This window comes from Typopeltis vanoorti, chromosome 9 (genome assembly GCF_054136105.1).
Source record: "Typopeltis vanoorti isolate ZY-2024b chromosome 9, IOZ_Tvanoo_1.0, whole genome shotgun sequence".
Classification (NCBI taxonomy): Eukaryota; Metazoa; Arthropoda; class Arachnida; order Uropygi; family Thelyphonidae; genus Typopeltis; species Typopeltis vanoorti.
The window spans coordinates 21,418,456-21,442,042 of NC_143557.1; the positions used below are offsets into that span (position 1 = coordinate 21,418,456).

General features: G+C 37.6%; 1 protein-coding gene across 3 annotated transcripts in view; it reads right to left on the bottom strand.

Annotated features, from left to right (window-relative positions):
* The window catches only part of LOC150102917 (UNC93-like protein MFSD11), a 424,271-nt gene that overhangs the window by 210,951 nt on the left and 189,733 nt on the right, over positions 1–23,587 (bottom strand). For all 3 annotated transcript variants that reach the window (XM_090398563.1, XM_090398562.1, XM_090398564.1), the window contains exon 7: positions 9,681–9,718. In XM_090398563.1, the coding sequence (XP_090254689.1) occupies positions 9,681–9,718 (38 nt within the window). The remainder of the gene's footprint in view (positions 1–9,680; positions 9,719–23,587) is intronic.

The following is a 23,587-nucleotide window of genomic DNA, read 5'->3' on the forward strand; positions in this document are numbered from 1 at the left end:
CTTCATAAAGGAGGTGATAGAAGTCAAACATCAACTTATAGTCCAATATGTGTGTGGTCTTGTGGCTAAAGTGTTGAAAAGACTGGTGAGACTCAAGATCCAGAATTGGGTTGACAATATTGGCATTATCTTTGATGGGCAGCACGGATTTGTTAAAGGGAGGTCGTGTGTTAATAATCTACTTACTTATTACAATAATGTGACAGCATCATTGGATGTTGGAGATGGATACACAGTAGTATACTTAGACATTGCAAACGCTTTTGATAGATAGCCACATGATAAGTTGACAGTCAAACTAGAGCAGATGGGGTTGGGTTTTCAACTAGTGCATTGGATTGGAGATTGGCTGCCTTAAAAAAAGGTATTAAGTTATGTAGAGGTAGCAATATCCCAGAAGAGGAAAGTCACTAGTGGTGTACCTCAGAGGTCTGTTTTAGGGCTAATGCTGCTTATCCTGTATGTTAATGATATTGAGGAAGATTTGAATGGAGATATTCAGTTGTTTGCAGATGATGCAAAGTTATGACAACTATAAGGAGTAGAGCAGATGTTGTGGCCTTACAAGAAGACTTGATTAGACTGAGTGAACTGGTATTTCCACTCCCGTGGAAATACCAGTTCAATGTTACGAAATGTAAAGTTTTAAAATTTGGAAAACAAAACAAATATGGGATGTAAAATTTATGCTTGGTGGGGATATATTTTTTGGAGGTGGAGGAAATAAGAGATCTTGGGTGATGGTGGATAAAATTTAGGGAACATATTGCCATATTTGTGATGACAACACAGTGAATTCTGGCAATGTATAGGACATAGGACACTGACTTGCAGAAGTTAAGAGATTCTAGTTCCACTGTATAAGGTTCTGATTAGGTCAAATATGGAATACCGTGCACCTATTTGGTCATCTAGTTTTCAAAAGGATGCAGAAATAGTGGAAAAGGTCCAGAGATGATTGACTAAAGTAGTTTCTGGTACCTGGAATGTTGAATATGAAGACAGGTTGAGACGATACAATTTGCAGTCTAGTGGATAAGAGGAAGAGGGGTGATATGAAAGAGATGTACAAGTTAGTAAGAGGTTGTTATAGGATTGACACTGAAGATTTTTCATAACATGGTGGGAGATTGGGGGAGAAGAAGAGGACATCTCTGGAAGTTGTATAAGGAAGGTGTGAGTAGGGGAGTGAGAATCAGGTTGTTTGCATGGAGAGTTGCAAATGATTGGAATGCATTGCCTGAGAGCATGGTCTGCAGAGAATTTGAATGTGTTTAAAGAAAAGTATGAACCTGTGTGTACGACAAAAGGGACCTAGATGAGTCTGTGTGACTCCATGAAGGTCTTAGGATAATAATAATAATAATAAAATGTCTAAAAAATTACATTCTATCTGATGGTTACAGATCTTCAAAGAGAAATTGGCTCTTCGACCAGTATTGCATCCAGACCATTTAAAAATATCATATCTTTTTAATCAATATATCTGATATATCTGACAGTGTTTATAGGAAATGAAACAAAATAATAATTAAAGAATCAAAATGGCTGGTGCAATTCTTCAGAAGTTTATCTATGTATTTTGAAAGCTAATGTTTGTCTGTTACGGGATGGGAGCATACTCATTTAGTACATTTTTAGCAAAATGCGCACAATACAGGCATAAGAAGGTGCCAAGTTTTTTTGTTTTTTTTTATTGCAAAAAAAGCAAGTACGTTCTTAATTACGTTGTTTTGCTATGAGCAAGCAAAATCATTCTCTCTCTGAGTAACAAGTATTCAGAGGAGCATTAATTTAAGCATCATAATCTGACATGTACTCACTATGCTTCATAATTACTGACTCCCTAGGAAGGATCAGCATCAGAATTTTTTTTTTTTTTTTTAACTTACTGGTATACTGGCAACTCAGCCAAGTAATTAATAAGCTATCGTGTAAGAGTATGAAAACAAACAAATGCAGAAAAAAAAAAAAAAAGTATTACATACTGAAAAGAACAGAACATTGCAGTGTAGAATGAAATAAATAATTTAAATGAAAAAATAAAAAACACAACAGTCAGTTAAATTATAAAAGCAAGTGCTGCAAGTTATCAATCAATTAAACAGTCTTGTAATTTTGCTATTTACTAAGGATGAGAATATCCCATAATTTCAGGAGTGAGAGGCACTCATTCTAATTTAAATTAGATGGTCTAATCAAGTCTCAAACAACAATAATTTGTCACAGTGAGCAAGATTGTTACAGCGGTTTGCTACAGTGAAAGTTCACTATATAATGTTATTCTTTCAAGATTTAAGAACAGCAATATTTGTATTATGCTATAGTCTTCTGAGGTCTCTACTTTCCAAAACAGTTATATACAAGGGTTGTTTGAAAAGGTTGTTAAAATTTTTTTTGGAAAAAATCACATTTATTTCTCAACATAATTTCCATCGCGATCAACACATTTGATCCAGCGAATTTCCAATTTTTCCATCCCATCTAAAAAGTAGGATTTGTCAAAATGTGCAAAATAGTCATTGACAGCCTTGATGCCATCCTTGTTTGAAGAAAATTTTTTTCCCACCGAGCCAAATATTTAAGTTGGGGGAACAAGAAGTCATCACATGGGGCCAATTCCGGAAAATAAGGAACCGATTCGAACCTCAATTTTGCCATTGCAATGGCCAATGTGTGGGATGTTGCAATGGATGAAAGAGTACTTTTTTGTGTGCCAATTTTTTCTTCAGTTCTTTTAAACGGTCCAACAATGATGCATAATAGACTCCTGTTATTGTCTTACTCTTTTCCAAATAGTTCTATCATGATAATTCCTTGGGAATCCCAAAAAAAAACAGTGGCCGTCACCTTCCCAGCTAACAAAACAGTCTTTGCTTTTTTCAGTGCTTTTACACCGGGCACTGTCCACTGTTTTGACAGCTTCTTGGACTCAGATGTGTAGTATGGATCCAAGTTTCATCTACAGTCACGAATCGACGCAAAAAATCCTGCAAATTGCAATTAAACATCGCCAAACACTATGTTGAAATGTCTTTTTGCATGCATTTTTGATTGACAGTCAACAATCGTGGCACCAATTACGCATACAGCTTTTTCGTGTGCAATTTTTTGTGCAGGATACACCCGTTCAGTTGAGATGCCTGCAATCGCAGCAATCTTGCACACTTTCACTCGGCAGTCTTCCATAACGATACCATGGATTTTGTCAATCATTTCCTTTGTAGTGACCTCAGTTGGGAATCCAAAGCACGTTTCATCTTCAATGGATTTATGACCACATTTAAACTCATTTATCCAAAAATAAAGTCTTTAATGCTGGTGTAGAGTCCCCATGAACTGCATCTAACTCGGCTTTGATCTGCACAGCTGTCCACTTCTTCAAATAAAAGTGTTTTATCACTGCACGAAACTCATTTTTCTCCATTTTTATTGGAAATTTCTCCTTTGGAAATTTACCGAACTTTTCAAACAACTCTCTCATATTATTCGAAGGTCACAGAATTTGAAAATAGGCATGTCTGTCAGTTTGTAATGAAACACAATAAGCCTTTTAAGTTAGTTTTTCCACAATTATAGATTGAAAAGTATATTACTAAAGTATTATACTTTTCATAAAACTGATGAAGTTATTAGCATAAAACTGATGTTTTTATATGACTGCAAAGCATATTTTTGAATTGGTCCTTTCTAGTGTTTCCTACAATTATTCATGCTGAAGGATGCTGTTAGATAAAAAGGCAGTGAAATATAACTCATATATTTATGTAAAATAAAATGCATTAGGTAGTAGTTCCTCGGCACTAAGTTAAGGATGGCAGCAGCCACAGCTCCAATTACAAATGACATTTCACTAAATCCTCCCCCATTCAAGGACTCTATTTTGTGTAACATAATACAGGATTTTGTGGCATGCAGGATTTGTGGCATGTGTCCCAGCAGTTAGATATGTGGCTGGTGAGAGAAGGGGGAGTGTGTGTATATGTGTAAAATGTAAGCAATGGGAGGAATTCAGTGAGTTAGATGTTACGATATCCAACCTCGTTGTGTCAAGAGAATCTTGAGAGACAAGTAGTGTGATAGATGAGAATAACAAGCAAATTATGAATGAAAAAATAAGAGTGGGAAGCGTGGAAAATTGGAATGATTGTGAAGTTTTCGGAGAAGGTCTTGATTGGGAGGTTGAATGGCGAATAAGAGTGACTAACTTGCAGAGAGAGAGAGAGATAGATGAGTTAAAACAGGAGGTGGATTTGTCTTGGAAATGAGATGAGAAGTATGAAAGATGAGAGTAGGCAAATGGAAGAGATGAATGCAAGGCGAATCAGAGGAAGAGTGAGAGAGAGAGTTATGGGAATGATAGAAGAGGAGAGAATAGAATCAGTAGAAGAGAGGGAATGAGAGAAAGAGTTATGGGAATGATAGAAGAAGAGAGAATGGAAACAGTCAGAGGAAGTGAGAAGAATGCAAGGGAGTGCTGGAACCAGGGATAAAGTGATGTCAGGACAAACAGGTAAGTAGGGAAACACTGAGAGAAAGGGTTAGAGGAGACGGAGTGAGGAATGCAGGTGAGCAATCAATGAACAGAGTGGTAAGAGGTATGATGTATGGAGACTCGATGATCCGTGGTGTGCAAGATAGGATCCAGAGGAGTGTTTGCTTGGAGGAACGACAGAAAGTGTGGCTATGGCAATTAAGCGAGATGAAATGGTGGATGAAATGACTGTGATGGGGGCAGTGTAAATCGAGTGGCAAGAAATCTGAGATTCATGCCTGTGGTTGTACAAAATAAAACGCAGAGAGGAAAGATAGTGTGTGTGTTACCCAGGCATGAAGATGAGGAGCTTAGCAGAAGAGCAGTAATAATGAATAGCATAATAGCCAGAATTTGTCCGAAGAAAGGACTGGAATATGTGGATGCTTGGAGGACATTTGAGGACAGAAATGAACTATATGCGAGAGACCGCTTGCATTTGAATGAGGAAGGACATACACATCTGGAGAGATTGCTGTCTTCTGAATAAGTTGGTGTGTCAATGCAGGGAAACTAGAGTTCCCAGGGTGGATGGTAGCAGGGGTGGCCTCTTGTGAGAATGGGTGCTTGGGGGAGGATGATGACATCAGGTAACTCTGAATCTAGTGGGGTTTGGAAGGGATAATGATAAGTATAGAAGCAGTAACATTGTTATGCTTTATACTAATGCCAGGAGTATCCGGAATAAAGGAGATGAAATGGTAGTGCTGATAGCATCAGCCTGGCCAAAGATTATTGGGATCACTGAGACATGGTTGATGGAAGATGATAATAATAATAGGAATAGAAGTATCAGGGTACAGCATTTTACGGCAAGATAGGAAGGAAAAATGCAGTGATGGAGTACTGCTTATGATAAACAATGACTCATGTCCTCTAAGAGTGGAGGCTTTGTAAGGCAGAGACACTAATAGTTTTGAAAGCATACAGTGTGAGGTAGAGGTGGGTAAGACAGCATATTTAGTGGTGTGTGGCTACAAGCCAAGGAGCACAGAGCGAGGAGCAGGATATGTTTAGGCAGTTGAGCTTGGCAAGTACAAGAAGAAAGATTGTTATGGGAGATTTTAATACAGCAGTATAAGCTGGGAAGAGGAAAATGTATGCAGTAATAAGGGAATGGAATTTTTGAATTCTTGAGGGACAAATGTTTTAGGCAACATGTAATAGAGGAAACAAGAGGTTCAAGGGTTTTGGATTTGGTCATAGCATCAGAAGAGCTGATAATAACTGAGATGACCCCCCCCCCCCAGTTGGGAAGAGTGACCATGTGGTTTTGACATGGAAAATGAATAGACATGCAGGAGTATCAAAGAAAATGGAACATATGTGGAATTATAAGGTACATGATTATAATAGTCTCAGATAGCAACTTGGGGCAATTCCATGGAGGGTGGAAATGGAAGGCCAGGATATCATTAGTGCTTGGGAAATGGTGAAGGAATATTTGTTAGCAGCAATAGTAAGCTATATTTGGCGTCATGCCTGGTAGATCAACAACAGATGCTATCTTTGGGTTACGGCAGATGATGGAAAAGTTTCGAGAGAAACAACGGGAGCTACATCTGGCATTTATTGATCTGGAGAAAGCATACGATAGAGTGCCAAAGCAAGAAGTCTGGAGGTGAAGAAGGTTCCAGAGAAATATGTCAGGTTGGTGCGGGAGATGTACAGAAATGTGAAGAAAAGTGTTCAGACCTGTCTAGGACAGATAGAAAGTTTTCAAGTAACAGTTGGCTTGCATCAAGTGTCAGCATTAAGTCTGTTTCTGTTTAATATTGTGATGGAGGTGGTGACAGAGGAGGTGAGAGAAGATGCACCTTGGACAATGTTGTATGCAGATGACATCTTGCTGTGTGCAGATTCAAGAGAAGAAGTGGCAGCTAAACTGGAAAGATGGAGGAAAGAACTGGAAGAGAGAGGTATGAGACTGAGCAGAGGTAAGACAGAGTATATGTGTTGCAAAGTGGACGGCAGCCAGGAGACAGATCTGGAGCTGGAAGGAAATGTCATCAGGAAGGTGAGGGACTTTAGATACCTAGGTTCAACAGTGGAAGAAGTTACAGGGCTGAGAAGGAAGTGAGAAGTAAGATACAAGCGGGTTGGAGGAACTGGAGAGAGATGGCTGGAGTGTTTATCTATGCGATAAGAGGGTGCCGATCAATCTGAAAGGCAAAATCTATAGGACAGTAGTGAGGCCAGCTATGACGTATGCTATAGAAACTGTGGCCCTGAGGAAAAATAACATCAGCAGGATGGAAGTAGCAGAGATGACAATGCTTAGGTGGATGTGCGGCGTGACCAGAAAGGATCGTCTGAGAAATGACTATGTGAGGGGAACAGTGAAAGTTACGAACTTAGCAGCGAAGATACAGGAGGCAAGGTTGAGATGGTTTGGTCATGTGATGAGAAGGGAGGACGAATATGTGGGAAGAAGGGTCATGCAGATGGATGTGCAAGAAAGGAGGAAGCATGGGCGGCCAAATAAGAGATGGAGGGAGCTGGTAGAAGAGGACTTGAGGATGAAGAACTTGGATGTGGTGACAGCCCAAGACAGGAGGATGTGGAGGAGACTCATCATCAACAGTGACCCCACCTAAGTGGGAGAAGCTGCAGAAGAAGAAGAAGAAGAAGCAGTAGTAATCTGTATTCCACAAGTGAAGAAGCGGACACAATTTGGTGCAAAGTGGATGACAAACAATATCAAATCGGAACTGCAGATGAAAAAGTGATTATGGAAGAGATATAAGGAGAGGGGGGTGGAGAGCAGACGCACGAAGAATATAAGACTCAGGCCAGGAGAATGACTAGTATGGTGAGGAAGATAAAACTGGAATATGAGAAGAGATTGGTACTAAGATCCAAAGAAATCCTAGGGAATTTTTTAGCTATACAGCCTGGAGGAGGAGAAATGATTGTGGAAGAATGACATTCTGGGATAAAAATGGGAATAGAGTGACTGATGCATAGGACATAGTGGAATTGTTCAATAAACACTTTATTGGAGTATTTCATCCTGGAGAAGAAGGTTTTAATACTGGGGGGGGGGGGCAGGTTTGAGGTATAGAGGTGCAAGAGGAGAGTGTGTTCCAAATACCGAGTACTCTGAATGTCAGTAAAGCAGTGGGACTGGATGGTATTTCACCATGAGTTTTGAGAGAAAGTGCCAAAGAACTGACAGCTCCTTTGACCTGGCTATTCAATGAAAGTCTGGCTATGGGAAAGGTACCCAAGGAATGGATGGAAGGTAAGATAGTGCCATTGCATAAGGGTAGTAGCAGGCCAGAAGTGTCTAATTATAGACCAGTTTGTGTGTCACCAGTAGTTGTTAAGATCTTGGAGAAATTAGTGCGGGACTATACATCTCATCTGCCAAATGCTGTGTATAGTCCATCACTAAGTTCTCCAGGATCTTAACAACTACTGGTGACACACAAACTGGTCTATAATTAGACACTTCTGGCCTGCTACTATCCTTATGCAATGGCACTATCTTACCTTCCATCCATGGATTTGTTAAATCATAGGCCAGTTTGTGTGTGTGATCAGTAGTTGTTAAGGTCTTGGAGAAATTAGCGAGAGACTATATACAGCATTGGGCAGATGAGAATAATGTTATCTGTGAGAATCAACATGGATTTGTTAAGGGGCGCTCTTGCTTAAGCAATATGATTGCCTTTTATAATAAAGTGACAAGAGCAGTTGATGAGGGAAAGGTACACACTGCCATTTTTTTTTTTTTTTTTTTGATTTTGCAAAGGCATTTGACAGGGTGCCACATGATAAGCTGATATTTAATTACAGCACATGGGTTTAGATGTTGGGTTAGCCCAATGGATTCAGGATTGGCTGTCTGTTAGGTATGAAAGAGAGTTGTGTATGGTGGGGCAATATCAAGGAAGCAGAAGGTTACAAGTGGGATTCCACAGGGCTCAGTACTGGACCTGTATTGTTTAAACTCGTCTCCCCTACTTCCTGCTGTATAGTTCCTCCAATCGAGTATGCAGCCTCCCATCGATGTATCCCAAACTTCAAGATCTTACATTTTTCTGCATTAAACCGATACCCAGTTCATTTGCCCATCTGTCTAGTTTATTTAAATCCTATTGCAGGTCCATCACATCTGTACTGTTACTAATAGCCCTTCCCAGCTTCATGTCCTCTTGCAAATGATGTTTGAATAAACTAGACAGATGGGCAAATGAATGGGGGTCTCGGTTTAATGCAGCAAAATGTAAGGTCTTGAAGTTTGGGATACATCGATGGGAGGAACTGTACTGGAGGAAGTAGGGGAGACAAGAGATCTGGGGATGATGATTGATAGACAACTGAAATTCAGGGGACATATTGCTGCAATACTTAGAAGGATGCTGACCTGCAGAGATAGAAGAGTTATCATTCAGTTGTATAAGACCCTGATCAGACAGCACTTAGACTACTGTTCTCAAATATTCAGTCCCTAGGATTTGAAGGGGATATATTAACTGCTGAAAGGGTGCAGAGGCAGATAACAAAGATGGTTTCAGGACTGTACAATGTTAATTGTGAGGACTGGCTGAGGGAATGTGGACTGCAGAGTTTGGTAGATAGAAGGAGAGATGATATCATTGAGACTTTTAAACTGCTGAGAGGCAGTTACAGGGTGGACACTGGGGAGTTCTTTCACTTGGTGGAGCAGCAGGAAGGAGCGATGACAAGGAGCCATTCCTGGAAAGTACAAAAGGAAGCTGTGAGCAAGAGGGTAAGGAGTGTGCTCGGTCTTTGCGTGGAGGGTGTTGGAACTGTGGAATGCATCGCCTGATAGAGTGGTGAGAGCAAGAACGGTCAATGAGTTCAAGGAGTGGTATGATAGACTTTGTGTTCCTAGGAAGGACCTCCTGCGATGAGTCTCTTCACTCCATGGAGGTTTGAATAATAATAATAATATTTCACTGTTTTTTTTATTTAACAGAATGTTATTTCATGTTACTAAATCATGTTATTCTTTGAAGATAACAGTCAAAATCATACCAAAAGATTAGTGACAATATTATTTTACTAAACAGCTTTTTATTACTTACCATGGTACAATACTACACATAAAATTTTTCTATAACAAATAAAAAAATAAGTATTCAAATGACATCAATTAAACTGTAATAATTCTTACCAACCGCCTCTTTGGGTCCCATATCAATCTTCATCTCACTGAAAAATCAGAAAGAATATCATTCTTTATCTATTTGTTTTTCAAATAGATATAGATTATTTCAAACAACCATTAACAAAATATAGTAAAAGGCAGTATAACTGCTGACGGTAAGGATTCACGATAAATGCTTTAAATGTCACGCCCACACATTACATTGCTCCGTCTTGACCTATGTTCATATATAGCAACCTATATTATTATTATTATTATTATAATACAGGAACCTCTATGGAGTCTGAAGACTCATTGCGAGAGACCCAATCTATACCTCTTCTTGAACCCATTAACAGAAAAAGCACTTACAAGTGACTGTGGCAACTCATTCCATTCATTCACAACTCTCAAGCAAAAAATCTAGTCCTCACACCCCTACTAACTACATCTTTATACAACTTCCAGGGATGACCTCTTGTTCTGGTCCCTCTAGCTTAGTGCTGAAACATTTCCCCTGCATCATTTCTATAAAATCCTTTGAGCAACTTAAATGTTTCTGTCATATCCCCTGTTTTCTTCCTATCAACCAATTTCTGCAATCCACACACCTTCAATCTATCCTCATAGGGAACATTCCACAGGATGCTGAGGAATATTCATTGCCACTGAATACTCTCCAGTGCTAACTCATCCCCAAGAAATTCAGGGGACCAGACTTGGGCACAGTAATCCAAATGTGGGCATATCAAGGCGTTATAAAGAGGAATGATAACTTCCTTATCTCTACTTGTTAATGTGTTCTTCAATAATCAAGTAATCTTATGGGCTACCTTCGCATTCTTAGCAATATGTCCTCTAAACTTTAACTATCTGTCTACCACCACCCCTAAATCTCTAGCTTCCTCTATTTCCTGGAGTACAGTGCCATGTGATAAATGGCTTGTAATCTGTTTATACCAGAATGCATAACTTTACATTTTTCAACATTAAACTGACACCTATTAACTTTTGGCTACATTGACAGCCTATTTAAATCGCCCTGCAAGCTCTCCACATCACTTAATTAACTATTACTCTACCTAATTTTGCATCAGCAAAAACTGAATATTTCCTTCCAGGTTATTTTCTATATCATTTATGAAGAAATTAAACAAAAAATGGTCCCAGCACTGAACTCCGCGGCACACTACTAGTCACCTGCTTTTGCTTCGATTCTGCCTCTCCATATATTAGTTTGCCAGCATATCCATTCCCATTTGTTCTAATTTGCATAACAGAGTTCAGTGTGCTAATCTTCAAATGCCTTTGCAAAATTCAGCAAAATCATCGTGTAAACGATGATTTTGCTGAATTTCTGATCCTCAATCCTCGATTCTGATCCTCTGAATTTCTGAACCATGCTGATCCTCATACAGTATCATATTTTCATCCACCCATCCTCAAATTATCATTTTGACCAATTTTTCTAGTACTTTTACTACCATGCTTGAGATACTGATTGATCTATAATTTGCTACTGCAATTCTGGAACCTCTCTTATGTAAGGGAATCATTTTGTCCTCTTTCCACTCCTTTGGTCCTCTACCAGAGCTGAGACTTAAATTAAGGATTCTAGTCAGAAGCATTGCCAGTTCCCTTGCACATTCTTGCAAATCTCTAGCTGATATCCCATCTAATCCCACAGCTATATTTAAATGGAGAATCTGCAATATCCGAAGAAATACCAATTCATCAATCTCTGTTCCTGCATTAGTGTGTGTCACATAGGTTAAAGCAGTAACCTTATTAGGTTGATATACCCTTACAAAAGTGGTTACTCAGTAACTTAATTATTTTATCCACTTCTGTCTCCTCGTAACCATCATCACTCATTAAGGTTAATCTTCCATAGGCATTCTTCCTCTTACTTGCCACATAATGAAAGAAGGCTTTAGGATTTCCTTTTACCTTCTTTGCTAGATTCTTCTCATAATTTGATTTTGCCTTCTTTGTCATGCTTGTCACCTTTCTTGCCTCTGAGTCAGTGCTGGTCATGAGTTTTTTGATCACCTTTCTCCTTATATATCCTCCACAGCATTTTCTTCTTCTGCAGCTCGTGATTAATGATATTACTCATCCATCTAACTCCTATCTGAATAACTCTCCTTACACTTAGGTATACAATTTGATACTGCTTTCTCTAGATGACCTTTCACTATATCTCATGCACTACTAACATCTTAATCCTGCAGTGTTTTATGCCATGGCAAAGATTTAAGCTACTTCCTAAGCTTGTCATAATCGTCTGCCTTGTATTTCCACATATACTCCTTTTTGACAGAACATTCCTCATGTTTTACAATCTCCCAAGTCAAGACCACATGGTCACTTTCACCAATCAAAGGCAATGTGGTCGCTTTGGTTATGGATAGCTCTTCTGATCCTATGAACAGGTCCAATACTCTCCCATCTCTAGTCCTCTCCATTGCATACTGCTTTTAGTAATTAACTCTTAGTAGGTGTATAAATTCAATTTCCTTCCTGCCATATGATCTTTCTTCCTTCCAGCCTATATCTGCATAGTTGAAGTCCCCATAATAATCACTCAACCTGTACTCATTGTACTAATTTAGCAATGCATCGTCTTCCAGATCATCTGTGGAATTCTCTGGCTTATAAAAACAACTAACTGTATATTTTGTCTTACTGGCCTTAATCTCACACCAGATTGCTTCAAATGAACAGCCACCCTCCTGTCCATCTCCTATTCTTTTTTGGCTGTAATTCATCTGCTATCATCAGCAGTACAAATCCACTGTACAAATCCATCTTTCTCCACAAATCCATAAATACTACATCATTCCTTCTGCACAATCTACGTACAGACTCATTGGCTATCATTGCCCTCCTCCTCCTCAGTTCTAATGAAAATACTAAACCCTTAATATTCTATTCATGTAACTACATCATCTGCTGTTAGCTAAGTCTCACTATTGCTTATACCTTTTGGCAAGATTGTACTAACCAATGCCAAAAACTCCTCCTTGTTGTTCCTGATACTTCTGGCATTAGCATATAGAAACAGCAGCATCTCTTTAGGCTCCACACCTACCTTGACTTTCTGAATTAACTACCCTATTCAATAATTTTGCTTGAGATACTAGATTCCTCACTTGTTTATTCTTACACCCACTCACTTCATCTGTGCCTTCAGACAAACTCATTTGCTTCTACCCAATTTGCTTAAGTTTCCCTGAATTTGCGCTTCAGCATGCTCAGTGAACAAAGCTCTCTACACACCTAACAGTGCAGTCCATCAGCACTGTACAAATCCATCTTTCTCCACAAATACTATATCATTCCTTCTGCACAATCTACATACAGACTCATTGGCTATCAATGCCCTCCTCCTCAGTTCTCCTCTATCATAGCATGGTAGGAGACTTACAATCTTCGCCTTCTTGCTCTTCAGTTTTGCCTCTTCTAATAACTCCTTTACATCCTCTCTCATAGAATACTTCTTGCCTCTCAAATCATTTTTACCAACCATGTCACAATTTCCTTGACTTACCTTTTTTGTATCTGGATGGCATGGCGAATTTCGTGAATTTTTGCCCAAAAGCATGAGTTGGTCACATTTTTATTAAGTACTCCCGTGATCAATGAGTCTCTGTATGTTAGTTTATTAAGTATAGCTATACTACCGAACCATAAATTTATAGGAATTCAGTTGTGCATTTTTAACTGAATTTCCTTCTCATATCCAAAGTAGAAACTAATAGATTTAAGTATTTTTTCCTGTATAAATTCTAAAACAAATTTAACTATTTATTTCAGTCTAATAATATGAAACCATCAGGAAACCATGTTATCCTTTATCTTCCCTATTTTCCTTCATTTTTCCTATTTTTTTATTCTTCCATAAGTAATTTTTGAAATGTCTCTGTTATCAAATTAATGTTCAGGACATCTGGTTTTCCATGATTTAATTATTTAGGAATTGAGGGAAGACTTCCACATAACCTTTTATAGTGGAGAAAACTGGGGCTCTTGACCTAATGTCCAATCCTCATCTTCTCATGGTATACCATGAGAAGATGAGGATTGGACCTGAATATTTAATATCTACCTGAATACTGAATGAAGAATGATTGGCAATTTGAGATTTAGCCAAGTAAATTGTATTCTTATTGGCTTAAATCAAAACAAAATGATGGAATGTCATGTTGATTGGGAAGCTACCTAGTTAAAGAAAGTTCCCACTGTTTTTGTCAGAAAACCATGTGGCGATCGTGTTTAGTTAGTCTAGAAAACGTGTTTTTAAATTTAAATATAGTGTAGCTTTTTGTCTCAAATTGTGCTGCAGTTATGCATCGGTTATATACAAGTGTCCTTCAGTGGTGTTACTGTTCGGAACTGTGTTGTATACATTGTGTTTTCACTGCCGTTTGTTTCACTACTTCAATGTGTAAAGATGGCGTCCAACAAGAAACGTACATCAGCGGCACGCAGGACTTCTACTTCTACATGAAAGGCTGGCTCAGCGTTAGATTTTTCACAATGGATGCGTTGCAGAAACTGCTATATGTATGCGCCGAAGAATGTGAAGGATCTGTGGTTGGTCTGGCTAAATGAGAAGAACGAAAATGTCGACGTATATGAGAAGTGTCGGGATAGGCTGGAGCGTTTAGGAATGGAAGCTGACATTGGGACCGTAGCGGAAGAAATTCGGCGGGAGTTCATCAAAATGAAAAATGACCTTCATCTTCTGCATGAGGAATTGGAAGTGCTCAGTAAGGAGATACTGGAAGTTAAAACTGAGTTAAATGTGTTAAACAGAGAAATTAGGCCTATAGAGATTACTTTAGCTGAAGTAACTAGAACAGGATTACGTATGGGTGAGTCTTTGAATGATGCAGTAATAAATAGTATGGGAGTGACTGAGAGTCAACAAAATAAAATCACAAGTGGCCTAGAAGAAATGAGATGTCGTGAGAGTGGGGGGGGGGGAGAGTAATAGAATTACTTTCCCCCACTCTCACATTTCATTGGAAGAGTCATGGTGAATAGTGCAGAAAATGAGTCCATGAGTGACGCTTGTGTGGACTTGAATGAAGTTAAGAGTAGTAAGATATATATGGTGATTCTATGATTAAGGGTATGGAGAGTGGTATGCATGAGGAGTGCTAGGCTGGTGGGACAATAGAAAGATTGGCTTTTGCAATAAAGAGAGGGCATGAAGCAGAAAAGATGATAGTTATGGTGGGTACAAATGACCTGAGTGGTGGTATAAATCAGGTAGGAAAAGATTTAAGAACATTGTTAGATATTGTGAAGAGGAAAAGTGTCAATGGGAGGATAGTGTGTGTGCTGCCTCGTTTTGACTATTACGAGTGATGATAATGAATGATATGATTGCAAGAATGTGCAAAAAAAAAAGTTTGGAATTTGTTGATGTTTGGAGTGTGTTTGAAGGAAAAAGACAGTTGTATGCTAGAGATGGACTGCATCTGAACATTGAAGGACATAAGCGATTGAAGAAGTCACTGTTTTCTAAACAAATTGAAGTAATTGGGCAGAGAAACTAATATTGAAAAGGTTGAGTGTAAGAGAGAGAAACTTTAGCACTGATTGTATATTTATTGATCCTTATACGCAAAATAAATTGCAGAAGAGAGGGGATAAAAATTGGCATGGGACTACTGAAATTAGTGACTTATATATCAGTTCTAAAGCCAGTACAAGATCTAGAGGGAATCTGCAATTTTTGTATACCAATGCAAGACGCATTCGAAATAAGAGAGAAGAATTTTTGGCATTAGTCAGTGCAATCTCACCAAAAGTTATAGGCATTAGTGAAACTTGGCTGTCAGCAGAAGATGTGGTCACTGGAATTGAATGTGATGGGTACAGTATTTTCAGGGAGGATAGAGAAGTTAGAACAGGTGAAGTTGTACTGTTGATGATAGCTGATGTGTTACAGCCAGAGAAAGTAGTATATCAAGATGATAGACTTGAATGAGAGTTCATTTGAGGCTGTCTGGTGCGAAATAGTGACCAATGCAACCAAATAAACAGTTGGATGCTGCTATAGGCCAGGGAGTACAGGGGGAGATATTGAATTCATGCATCAGCAAATTAGTGCAATGAGTGCAGGTTTAGGGATTATTAAGGGGGATTTTAATTACAGTGATATCAATTGGAAGGAGGAAATATCACATAGCAAAAAGAAAATGGAGTTCATACATCTTCTACAAGATAATTACTTGAAACAGCATACAACTGAAGGGACACGTGGTGTGAGAGTGTTGGACCTAGTTATTGGTTCAGAGGTTATATGTAAGGTGTCCTCGTTACCTCCAATTGGTGAAAGCGATCATGTTGTTGGATTCTGAATGAAGAGAAATTTAAATTATTAATACTCTCCTCAGAATCCAACATAATCCACCATGGCAAAGGCTACATTTGTAAATATTATTTAATGTAAATCACTTGTTTATAATTTAATATTCATATAACTACCTTAATTTTGTCTAATATTTAATTATTTAATCAAGATATATGTATTAATAATGAAAAGACTGTATTAAATATTATTAAGCTATTTTAATTATTACTATGTTAATATTATAAGAACTTGTATTTGATAATTTAACTGCACATATTTGAAATGTTAATATTCTCTATTTATTCCTATTTGTAGAAATTTAACGTTATGTAATAGCTCAATTTTATTATGTTTTGTTTTGTTGTCATGAAGACGTATGTAAGTGAACGAGCACGTTTTTGGAACACCACGTGAAGAGAGGGTTTATTGAAAAGAGTTTTAGAAAGAAAATCACGAGAATAATTTAGGCAGGAAGAACAGATATAAAAAGCGATGAACGCTGAAATTATATTAATTTAAGAGAGAGAAAAAAGAGAGGATTGGCATTAGGTTGGAATCAGAGCATTCGGCATTAGGGAATCACAGTGTGATAACAGCGAGTTGGCAAATCACTCAAGCAGCTAATAAAGTCTACTAGTCGAGAGGCGATTAGCTAATAAATTGTAGAATAACAATTATAGCTATGGAACACAGCTGAGTGACTACTAAATAGACTAGCAATACTTGAGTTGATATTTAATTTCAGGGCCGACCTGTCAAGGACACATAGAATCTTGAAATGAAGCACGGAGTTACTAGAATAGTAGAGGCTGTAAAATTGAAGTTTACCGTTAGCTGTGTTTAGAATTGTAGTGTCTAAAGAATTAATTGAATGCCGGAACAGTGAACAACTGTGCATATAAAACCTCAAGTTAAGGAATTATTGTGTGTTGCCTTATTTCATGAGTGATCAGTAGTACTTCATGCAAGAACGTTTGTTTATGTGTTTAGTAACCGTGAATTAATTCAGTTAATGCTTTGAAGATTTATTTTAATGAGTGCTGATTATTGTTAAAAGTGTTTACAGTTAAAAAAAAATGTTTGTAAGTTCATGAACAAAGAAGATTATCGGTAAGATTATTCCAACCATTAATATTCCTTTGCAGAGAAGTGTGGGAGTTTCATCCTAGAATTTCCTTATAATAACAGTAACTATTGTGGAAATTAGCTAAAGTGTATTTATAAGTGTTTGCTTGTAAAGAGGTATTGCTGCAATTTTTATTGTATTTGAAACTTAAAGAACTATGAGATATTGATGTGAATGATCATTAAGGAATTTTATTAAATAGTTAAAAGGAACTGTGAGAAGACTGTATTACAGATAACAGAATTACCAATGTCTGAGCTTGTATGACTTTATCATCAGAAAGGCTGAAGTGCTTATAATAACTTATTTAGTGATTTGATCTTAAGTAAGTGAAAAATTTGTAGACTGCGCGATTAGCCTAGTGGCTTTGCGCTTCGCAACCATATGCCTGGGGAAGGAGTGTCCCAGGTTCGATTCCCGTTCTAAACGTGAGGAATTTGAGGATCTTCCTCAGGCATAGCCAAGTTAGCCGGTCTTGGGCGCGGTCAGTAGGGTTTTTTCCGCCAGTTTATCTGGCGTTTTTCATCCCGCAAGCAGGCAAACCGGCCCCGTGAACATACGCCTCTACAGTCAAAAATATATCCTCCCCCCCCCCAGCGGCAGACCAGGCGACCGGTCGGTTGGGAGTAGTACTAACAAGAAGTCGCATCTAAATAACACGCAGACCCTGCACAGGAAGCGGGAATAACGTGTAGAAGAAGAAGAATCTTAAGTGCAAAATTTGTGATTCTAAATTAAATGTTAGTTTTTGTTAATCTAAAGTTGTATTTTGCCTGAATCTCTTTTACTGCACCATTCATAAAATATTCGAACCAAAGCGGGAGTGATAAATAAGTCAAATATATTCAGCCAGTATATATAATATTAACACCTAAAAGGAGAGATAGTTGTGAGTTGGTTTATCTTCAATTCTTGAACTAATTCAGATATAAACGGCGCAGTCTTTAAATATAAATTTTCTTTATATTTGAATTAGAAATCAACTTACAACTTATCAATTGTTTAAGAACATCATAGTGATTAACATGTCGGATCCAAAGTATAGATTAAGAACAAGTAGGATCCAACAATGTGGTATTGACTTGGGAGGTTGCAAAATCTGTGGATTTTTCTGTTAAGAAGGGGGTATATATGGAACTACAGGTTAGGCAATTATAATAAGCTTCGGAGTGAGCTTGCAGCCATCCCATGGCAGAACATATTGCAGGGGAAAGATGTTAGCAGTGCATGGGATAAAATCAGCAGGTATCTGAGGAAAGCAATATCAAATTATGTCCCCATGGTCAGGAAGTCAAATAAGGCAGGTGTTAGATGGATGAGCAGTAGTATCAAGCTTGATCTGCAAAAAAAGAAAATGTTATGGAGAATTTACAAGGAGAAAGGCGATCAGTACACCCATGAGCAGTACAAGGCTCAAGCTAGGAAGGTTACCAGCGTAGTAAGAAAAGCTAAATCAGATTATGAGAAGACCTTAGCCAAAGAGATCAAGGGTAATCCCAAAGAGTTCTTCCGCTATGTAGCAAGTAAAAGATAGAATGACTTATAGGAATATATTCAGTTGTTTGCTGATGATGCAAAGTTGGGCAGCGCAATAAAAAATCAAGCTGATGTTGAACGTTTGCAGGATGATTTAAATAAGCTGGTAGAATCGCCAAAAGATAATGGATGTCAGTTCAATGTGGAAAAGTGTAAAGTCATGCATTTTGGGATTAAAAGATTACCAGCTGTGTACTACATCGATGGAACAGTACTCCAAGTGATTGATGAGGCTAGGGACTTAGAGGTGTTGGTAGATAGGGAGATGAAGTTCAGGAGACACATTGCTAAGGTGTCCAAGATTGCACATAGGATTACTTGGTTGTTGAGGAACACACTGACATCCAGAGATAAATAGGTTATTATTCCCCTTTGTAAAGCATTGATACTTCCACATTTGGATTACTGTGCTCAGGTCTGGTCACCTGGATTCCTTGGAGATGAGTAGGCTGTGTGATAGTGATGGAGGAACAAGAGGTCATTCCTGGAAATTAAAGAAGAGTGTGTGTCACAGAACAAGGTTTTTTGCCTGGAGGGTGGTGAATGAGTGGAATTCATTGCTTGACTTAGTTGTGAGCTCTTCGTCTGTAAATGAATTCAAGAAGAGATATGGCAGAAATTGTTTTGCTAGTTTGGGTCTCCTACGATGAGTCTATTGACTCCATGGAGATACCCATAATAATAATAATAAATGAAAAATCACCTACTGGAACAAACTGTAACTTAACATTAGAAAAATTCAAGACAGGCATATAAGAAGTTGAACTGAAAGAAGAACAAGACCACATTGACAGGTGAGATTCTTCAAAATACAAGGTGTTCTATTCAGGCAATAATGATGATGAGAAAAAAGAAGGAATAACACAAAGATCTTCTTGAATAGCAGGCAATATCAAGCAGAGTATGCTAGCAAACATCAGAATATGGAACTGGTCAAAGAGACCTATTTATGAGACAGGTTCTACTAATGAAGAAGTGGGGGAATTTTTTGTTCTTACAGAGGACAGCTGACAAAGAAAAAGTTGGTCCTTGATGGAGATCTAAATACCATATAGAAATATTTTGGGAAAATTTTAGTAAAGAGAAAAGCTAATGATAATGTTGAGTGCCTGCTGGATTTCTGTTCAGTACACAGACTAGTTACTACTAACACAACAGATGGAACATGTGTGAAATCAACAGAAACATGTGTGAAACTTTGCATGGAAAGAAAACACAAGAAATAAGAAAAGTATCATTCACTATGTTATTATTGTCTGTGATACCATGCTGGTTCATAAAAAAAGGGTATATACACGTGGGTGGTCTGAAACATTCTTGAATACCATATAGAAATATTTTCGGCAAATTTCAGTAAAGAGAGAATTTCAGTAAATTTCAGTAAAGATCATCCAATACCACATTGTGCACTTGATCGATGATTTCTGGGTCATGAAGATAATCCACGTGATATCCTTCACGTGGATCATCTTCAAGGCTGGTATGGCCACGTTTAAACTCGGCAGTCCATTTCTTAATTGTCGAAAACTAAGGAGAAGAGTGCCCATAAACGTTTATAAACTTCAAATGAATTTCTTTTGCCATTAAACTTTCTTTTACAAAAAATTTTATAACGCATGATACTCAATTTTATCCATTTCAAGGGATGCAGACAACACTTTTGCTTCAGACAGCTGTATAAAACAAACTACTTGATAGAATGACTTGCAATTTCACATGGATGCTTATGACAGATGTACCAACTTAGAAAAAAAAAATCTTGCTGATAGTGACGCTATCTATGGTCAAGGCCGAGAAATTTTCAGACCTTCCTCCTATTAAATACACATGCAGCTCATAGCAGTTAATGACACTATAAGAAGTGATTGTAGCCTGTCTTCTTTCTTTCTTTCTTTATTTTTTGATTGATTGCAAATAAACAACATTGGCATGGGTATCTAGTGCAGATATAGCACTGCCTTCACTGTCTTCCTATGTGAAACAGTTGCAATCTAATAATAAGTTTTATAGCATTCTGGGTAGTCAATTGTTCAAGCTCATGAATGTTATCTTTTCCACTTTCTTGCTCTTCTAATGTTTTGCTGCAATTTCCTTCTCAAAATCTTCATTTTCATTATAATATTGAAGATTGCAGTCAATGGATGCCAACTTTTCATAGTATCCGATGTGGCATCTATGAGGATTCATTTTTACTACTGGCATTACCTTGCATATCCATGACCGAATGCTTAAAACCACAGTGAGCAAAACAGTTTTGAACAGTCTAGCTTATGTCTCACCAACTATCAGCTGTATTTCTCACAAAAGATTTTATCTTTTGCACTGACCTCCTTAGCAGTTGTCAGGAACCACTAAAATTTGTCTTGATTTTCATTGTAACTCCACGACTCCACATCCCAACTCATAAATCAATTCTTAAAAAATTCAGATGTCATTCACACATTTTTATTCACATGGTACTGAACTGGTAAACTCTACATTCTAATCACTTTAAAGCATCAAGGCCTAGCCCTTCCTCAATAACTAACAGCTTTCTTTTATCAGTTCCGTACATAGTTGAATGCACACTGTTACACAATCTATTGTGTAATGCCACTGATTCAAAGAGGGTAGCATGTTTATAACACTGGGAACCATCCAATGTGACATGATAAAATAGTCGTGTTTTGCCAGCATTGAAGATGTCATCATCGCTAAATTTTTGAAGGAAGATTACATCATTTTTCTAACTCATCATGTGGTAGAGTTTATTGGATGGCCTAATTAAATGGCATTGTGTCTCAAAGAAATGAAGAAGATTCTTATTATATTCTTATTTTGTTTTTGTTCTTCCAGACTTTTTCCAAATAAAAGGGCTGCTCCGATTAACCAGTGGACCAATTAATTGGAATCTGGAGGAGATTTTTTCCTACTGTCCCCACTTAATATCTCTCAATATTAAAATCCCATTTATTACCACAACATTATTATTATTATTACACAGGCAGTTCCATGGAGTCCACAGGAAGGCCCAAAACATAATGGCAATCATAGGAATATAATACGGATTTGCATTAAAGTTTTGTAGATCCAGGAATGCATAAGACAAGTTGCAAAGAGAAAAGTTGTTCAAAATGCTAGTTAGATGGTGTAAATCATGCAATATAGTGTCACTATTTGAGCTGTAAGTCAGCAGTTAGAACTGAATGAGGTACAAGAAGATGTTTCATGTTAAACTTGGATTTAAAAAAAAAAAAAGAAAAAAGTGCACATTATTTCCATTGTTATTCATCATCTATGTGGATCACATTATGGAGTGGTATTATGCCTGATATTAAAATTGGAGATATTCAACTCAGCTCTTTACTATATTCAGATAATGTTATACTCTTAAATGTACTCAGTACAAATCAGCATGTTCTAGAATGTGTCAATAGAGCTAATCTCAGGTAATATAGCTACTTAAACAGAATGGACGAGTAAAGGTTAGTAAAATATGTGTTTGATGCCAGAAAAAAAAGATCCAGAGGATGATGAAGTTCTAAGTGGATTGATGATCTGACAGACAGCAGACTAATTTAGAGGCACACTGTCAACAGGAATTAATAAGGTAAACTTTTCATGCTGTATTATCACAAGTATCTACTGTATGCCTCTTGAGGGTATTTACAGAAATTTGATAATGATGAATTCTCTCTTTTCATCTTTGCCATATTTAATACTTCCTTTTTTAAGTTAATGGATTCAGTTAATGTTAATGGAAACTGCATTTCAAAAGCATCTATTTTTGTTTTACTTATTTATTTTTAACAAAAGCTTTGCATATGGCCCATTTCTCAGCTTTATAAGAGGATTCAGAGAAGACGAGTAATCAAGCTAGTGACAGGTCTGTGGAATATTCTTTATTTTGAGGATAGATTGAGGGTGTGTGTTGCAGAATTTAGTTGATAGGAGAGGGGATATGATAGAAACTTATAAGTTACTAAAATGATTTTATAATATTAACAAAGAAGAAATTTTTCAATATGGGGAGTAGAGGGAAAACAAAGGGTCACACTTGGGAGTCATCTAAGAGTTTGGTTAGTAAGGGTGGAGACTAGGGCCTTTACTTGGTGAATGAATGGGATGAATTGCCAGCGGTGGTTGTGAGCACCCCAACACTGAATAGGTTTAAGGAGATGTATGATAGGTATTGTGTTAATAGATAGAGTGGGTCTCCACGATGAGTCCTTTGAGTCCATGGAGTATCCATATAAATAATAATAAAGCAAAGTCAACTAGATGTAGTATTTAATGAATTTTTTTCCTACTGTCCCCAACTAATATCTCTCAATATTAAAATCCCATTTATTACCACAACATTATTATTATTATTACACAGGCAGTTCCATGGAGTCCACAGGAAGGCCCAAAACATAATGGCAAGTACTAACCAATATCTCTCATACTTCAACACATTCACCAATGCGATGATCACAACAGAATCTGGCAACCTATTCCACTCATTCACCACTCTCCAAGCAAAAAATCTTATGTTCACACCCATATTCACTCCTTATTTCTCCTCCAGACTTAACTGAAAAATTTCCTCTGTATAAATCCTATAAAACCCCTTTCGAAAACACCAATAGCTTGGTGTTTTCGATTTTCATCTATGCTGAAACTTGGACACTCAGAAAGAAAGATATGGACAGAATAAACAGCTTCAAAATGTGGTGCTGGAGGAGGATATTGAGAGTCTCCTGGATGGACAAAAGGTCTAATGAAAGTATAAGAGGAGTGGCGCTAGCGTCGCCGTAGCACGTGGCAGTGAATTTGAGCTGTGCAGAAGAAAGTGATTTTTAATTGGTGAATAGTCCGCTTTTTTCCCTGTTTTTTTACGTTTTTGAATGCTAAATTGTTTCTCTGAATACGAGTGTACTT